General features: G+C 34.6%; 1 protein-coding gene and 1 pseudogene across 1 annotated transcript; both read right to left on the bottom strand.

The window, feature by feature from the left end:
• Window positions 1-288: 288 nt before the first annotated feature.
• Window positions 289-1,621, bottom strand: LOC148209594 (uncharacterized). The gene is made up of 4 exons (XM_088127983.1): window positions 1,318-1,621; window positions 1,157-1,249; window positions 986-1,087; window positions 289-916 (listed from the first exon to the last, which is right to left on the bottom strand). The coding sequence occupies exons 1-4, from the start codon at window positions 1,468-1,470 to the stop codon at window positions 587-589; spliced, it is 678 nt and encodes a 225-aa protein (XP_087984109.1). The 5' UTR covers window positions 1,471-1,621; the 3' UTR covers window positions 289-586.
• Window positions 1,622-2,144: 523 nt separating this feature from the next.
• On the bottom strand, window positions 2,145-5,823 carry LOC148209593 (uncharacterized; annotated as a pseudogene).
• Between the last annotated feature and the right edge of the window lie 363 nt (window positions 5,824-6,186).

Here is a 6,186-nt window from a genome sequence, read left to right as displayed (position 1 = left end):
AGCTGCTATTAGAACTCCAAAATCATAGTTTATAATCCAAACAACTATTAAAACATTTGTAAAACAAATAAAATTGCAACACTACAAGAAGAATAGTCATGTTATAATATCAACACTATAAACAACCCAAAATGCTCATAACTTCATAAAATACTAATAAACTCATTTGTATATATATATACAACACAAGTGATGACGACCATAACTGCAAGATCATCACAACATTTCAACTACATGAAAACTAATATTTATAAGTATATGCATCAAACGATCGTTGTTATACTTCTATTAACATCATAAACAACTCAAATGCTCCTAACACTTGAATTTACTAACAAACCTATATTGGACATAATATAAGTACATGCATCAAACATGTAGCTACACTTCTATTAATATCATTAACAACTCAAATGCTCCTAACATGTGAATATACTAACAAATTAATATCAATATAACATAAGTCTTGACTACCATAACTGAAGGATAGTCACAACACTTCAAAGCACATAAAGTCCAATATCTATTATAAAGTATCATCTACTTAAATATTCATCTACTATGGACAATATGTATGAGTATCTTTTTATGCATCATTCGACGGTTGAGAATTAGCTCGTTGTGACGATCCTTCTCCAGCATTGCTTAGCCTGTTTACAGTTTCTTGTAACTGACTCAATTGAGACATTGCTGATTCAAGCAGACTTTGTTGCGTCTGTACAATGGATTGCAATTGAGCGATTTGATTTCTTGACTCTCGATTTCTTTGAGAACTTCGTTCATTCTGAGTCGTCGCTGTCGGTGGTCCCCATCCAAGTGCACCTCGCCTGCCTAGTACTTGAACACTGATTTGTCGAGTTGAAGGAGGTTCTGCACCTTCTTCCACTGGTGCATTTCTCAGTTCAACCATTTGTTCCTACAAGGTCCATAAATAATATTAGTACATGTCAAATAATACAAAAATACAAAAGGTAGTTTTACGTACATGTTTTTGACCAGCCACCGGGCTCACCCACTCGTCGTTCATCCTTTTATGTGTTACTTCGAACAGTTCAATGTCATCTACCTCTCGTCCCTCTTTGTTTTTCTACATAATTCAAACAAGATTATGAGTAGTGAAATATTTTTGAAGTTATAACAAGAAAAGATAACATACAATGTTTTCTCTGTGACGTAAAAATGCGATCGTTCCTGCTGTATGACCGTACGGTACAGACGCTCGAGCTCTAGTGTTTGTTTCAGAAATTTTCTGACATATATATAATAGTTAGTAGCAAAATACTTGGAATAAAACTAATTCATATCTACAATACGTACCTTAAACCTCTCTGTTTCCCAACGATCGCATAAGCGATGCCAATCTTCATCTCGTGCAACATCTTTGTGTTTGTGATGTCGTGCTTCTTCTGAAGAATATTGAATGTAATGCTTATGCAACTTGTACCGGAAATCTCTATGCCTACTACTCATCTCATGCTCCGGATAACGATAAACAATTGGATCATTGAGATCGAGAATGAATTGGTTCTAACAATAAACAACAAAAAGATGACGTGTTAATGATAATCATAATATAACAACATTTTAAAAAGTGTCACTAAATGAAGCTTACGCTAAGTCTATCTATGATACTGTTTTTATCGTCTTGGTTGACGTCTGAACAATGTTCACAATTCAGAGGAACGATTGACCACACCCATACCCCAATTTGAGAGACCAGTTTCGAACTATGGCTACAAACTGGCTTGCCATCTTCTTCTTCGATATTAATTTCTATCAAACCATGATTTTGGACATGTTTATCAACATTCAACCCTCTAGTGTTGCGTCTACCTTTTCTTTTAGTCGTGCCAGAACCTACACGAAATATATCATATATTTAAGTTTAACTTGGAATAAAAAAAGATTTCTATTTAAATATCATACTCTGTGCTGTTTGATTAGTCTCTCCTGGTTGAGTGCTTTCTATTCTATCGACATTGCTTGTGTAACTCCGTCGGTTTCCTGGTCCAAGATTTGAAGACGACATCCTGTAACATAATAATGGACAAAATCAAACTGTAATTAATAATAGGTCGAAATAGAAAAATAGTGTAAATATAAGACGAAATATTACATGCATACTTATCGACTTACAAATAAGTTTATATGTCACTATCGCTCTCTTCATCGTCTAATAACATATTGGAATCTGTGCTTCCAGAATCATCACTAGAATACTCAAAATCAAACTCTTCTTCATCACTAGTTGTTTTCTCGTCACTATCTATATATATTGCATCATCAATAGGCATTGGCTCAACATCTTCTCTATTGAAGGTTTGTGAATCTAAGTTATCATCAACTTGAGGGTAACATGTGTGAATGCTTTCATCCGCCACTACTTCTTCTGTTTCATTATTTTCAGCCTCCGGGATATCCCACACATGTCTTGGTTGAAATTGTTGAACAATCTTCCATTCTTGACCGAGTTTGTAATCATCTAAGTAGAATACTTGGGCAGCTTGACTTGCAAGTATGAATGGCTCGTCTTTGTACCATCTATAACGAGTATTAATCGATGTATAACCATCAGATACATTAATTCTACCCTTTCTTGAACTTGTATCGTACCATTCACATTTCAAAAGAATCACTGACTTCAGATGAATGTATTGTAGCCTAATTACTTCATGCAACACGCCATAAAAATTTATAAGTCCAGTTTCATCATCTCCAAGCACCATCACGCCACTATTTTGTGTAACTCAACGGCTATCACACTCTTTTGAATGGAATCGAATTCCATTGGCTATACACCCAGTGTAAGATCGAACACAGTCATTCGGACCAATTGCTAGGGCATATAATGCATCAGAAATCCCTTTTTCGCGATACAATACTTGAGCCTAAGTCAAAGAGTTTAATTTATAGTTAAAATAATGGAGAGAATAGAGTTGTCATTCTAAAAAGTACCAACTTACTTTTTTTTTAAACCAAGTAGGAAATTCTAATTGTTGTCTCTTGTGCAAATCACCATGACTGTTTGATTGGAGAAGACTCATATGCTCCTTAAACATGAAACATATCTTAATTTCATCATAATGTTAAAATCTAGTATTAGAGTTGTACTAGAATAGATACATACTCAAGGTAAGGTGCCACTTCATCACAGTTGTTTAGTATATACCAATGTGCTTTTTCTAAACCATCAGAAGTCAAGCGTTTAAATTGGCTACCACCCAATAGTCGTACACGTCCAGAAAAAACCGATAGCTCATTATTGTTCTCCACATCCTCGACGTTATCATAATTACGCTCACTCCTATTGAATCTTGTTTCAATCCCATGTAAATACATAGAACAAAAAGTTAAAGATTCATTTATGATGTAAGCTTCTGCAATTGAACCTTCAGGTCGAGCTTTGTTTCTAACATATTGCTTCAAATATCGCAGACTCCTAATAAAAAATTGTGAAGAATAACTCAGGACTTAAAATCAATCACAGGAAAAAAAAGGGAACAAACAAAGAATGATACATCTTCATACCTTTCAATTGGGTACATCCAACTATAACCCACTGGACCAACGATCGTTGCTTCCCACGGCAAATGAACAGCTAAGTGAACCATAACGTCAAAGAATGCTGGTGGAAAGATCTTTTCCAACTTACACAGGATGAACACTATGTCAGTCTGCATTCTTTCTAATTCTGATATGCGCAGAGTTTTTGCACATAAATCATGAAAGAAGTTTGACAATTCTGATATAGTTGTAGCAATGTTCTTGGGTATATATGGCCGAATACCAATTGGAAGAAGTCTTTGTAATAAAACGTGACAATCATGACTTTTCAGACCGGTGATTCTACCCTCGTTCGCATTCACACACCGTGATATATTCGAAGCAAAACCATATGGAAACTTTACAGATTTTAAAAATGTACAGAAGCTAACTTTTTCACTCGCAGTTAATGTGAACGATGCATGAGGCTTCACACGCCTGCCTCTAATTTCTTGTATATGAAGTTCTTTTCTAATTTTCAAGTTTGCTAAATCCTCACGAGCTTTAATGGTATCTTTAGTCTTCCCATCAATATTCAGTATAGTACCAACCAAATTATCACAAATGTTTTTCTCAATATGCATCACATCAAGTTTATGACGTAACATAAGATTTTTCCAATATGGAAGATCAAAGAAGATATTTCTTTTACTCCAATTGTGCTTGTTAGCTAATCGCTTACGTTTGTTATCAGATACTATTGTAGGATGCTTGCTCAACGTAGGGAAACTTAATGAATTCAATTGATTTATAATATCTTGTCCAGTTAACATCTTCGGGGCTAATCTAAATTCTTGTTTCCCATCGTGTTGCCTACTCCTACGCCATGTATGTGTTTGAGGTAAATATCGACGATGTCCCATGAAACAAATTTTGCTTTTCAATCTCATTGAACTCGAATCATCGTTGCAAACTGGACATGCCTTATATCCTTTCGTCCTCCAACCAGACAAATCACCATAAGCTGGAAAATCATTAATCGTCCACAATAGAGCCGCATGAAGCTGAAAGAAAGATCCACTAAAACTATCATAGGTGCGAATACCATTCACCCACAACTCATTCAACTCATCTATCAAGGGTTGTAAATAAACATCAATTTCTTTACCAGGAGACCTTGGCCCAGGGATGAGTAGAGATAGAAAAATAGATGATTCTTTCATGCACTTCCAAGGAGGCAAATTATATGGAATGAGCATAACTGGCCACATACTGTATGATAACCTCATATTTCCGAAAGGGTTAAAACCATCTAAAGAAAGCGCTAATCTCACATTACGAGCATCTGCAGCAAAAAGAGGGTACTTTCTATCAAAGTGTTTCCAACCCTCAGCATCAGCAGGATGTCGAAGTATTCCTTCAGTTTCACACATTTTATCTTTATGCCATCTCATATCTTCAGCAGTATGTTTTGAAATATATAATCTCTGCAGCCTTCCCTTCAATGGAAAATATCTCAGGATCTTGTGGGGAATTTTTTTTCCTTTTGATTTATTCAGTTTGTACCTCGACTCTCCACATTGAGGACAATTGTCAAGAGATGCATATTCTTTCCAAAATAAAACACAATCATACTTACACACGTGAATTGATTCGTATCCCATCCCTAGATCACGTAATTTTTTCTTAGCCTCATAATTTGATTTTGGAAGCTTTACACCATCTGGAAATGCATCGTTCAATAATTGGAGTAACATATCAAATGATTTATCACTCCAATGATTAATTAAGAACTTTAGTATGCATAAGCTTCACTAAAAAATTAAACGATGTATACTTCGAGCATCCTGGATACAACTCTTCACTAACATCGCGAAACATTTCAGAAAATATATTATTAGTCTCCTGCTGTTCACTGGAATCTTCGGGAATGTCTTCAAACACTGGACCATTTAAATCATTCATCATTTGGAGCATCTCATTATCATTAATCATAGTTGTCACTTGATCCATACGATTCCCACCATCTGGTCTATTATTTCTAATCGAATCTGAAAATGTTGCTCCAAGAAACCTTGATCCAGGTCTTAAGAATGAAGAAAGATCTACCTTTTCTCCATGAAATGTCCATCTACTATATGTCGGAGACATACCATATTTGAATAAATGACGCTCTACATCATTCAAATTATTCCTTAGGACATTTAAACAATTCGAACAAGGACATCTTGTTTTCCCTTCTTCATCCAAATAATTCTTAGCGACTTCAATAAAATTGCTAACGCCATTAGAATATTGACTACATCTCCGATCTTTCAAAGTTATCCAAGTACGATCCATAGCAATGTTTTCTATAAAAACATATAACTTATAGTTAATTACCTAACTCTAAATTTGATTTAACTAAAACTAATGTGAATTATAACTAAAAACGGTATCGAGACATATCGTCACAACAAAAACTACATAGTCAAAGCATCAAATCAAACAAAAACTAAATTATATGCCAACTTCAACTTATAAACTTCATAATAAAAAACTCATAAACTTCAACTTCTGAATTCATATCCAACACAAACTTCAAAATTCATCATTAAACTAAGTTGTATGTCAAAATCTAACACTTCAAAATTCAATTGCCTTATATACAAAGTTATACAGGGATAAAGCCCACATCAAACATCAAATTCGTATCAAATCCAA

This window comes from Momordica charantia (assembly GCF_013281855.1).
Source record: "Momordica charantia cultivar OHB3-1 chromosome 8 unlocalized genomic scaffold, Mcharantia_2.0 BLBB01000008.1, whole genome shotgun sequence".
In the NCBI taxonomy this organism is placed as follows: domain Eukaryota; kingdom Viridiplantae; phylum Streptophyta; class Magnoliopsida; order Cucurbitales; family Cucurbitaceae; genus Momordica; species Momordica charantia.
The sequence above is the reverse complement of the archived record's forward strand: the minus strand, read 5'-3'. Positions and strand labels throughout refer to the sequence as shown.

Bases quoted from the DNA above. Each gene is read 5' to 3' on its own strand.
- LOC148209594 (XM_088127983.1), bottom strand. From the start codon at position 1,470: ATGAGTAGTAGGCATAGAGATTTCCGGTACAAGTTGCATAAGCATTAC. The intron at 1,250-1,317 runs GTACGTATTGTA...TATATATGTCAG, and splicing joins GGGAAACAGAGAGGTTTAAG to AAAATTTCTGAAACAAACAC. The intron at 1,088-1,156 runs GTATGTTATCTT...TGAATTATGTAG, and splicing joins TACGTCACAGAGAAAACATT to AAAAACAAAGAGGGACGAGA.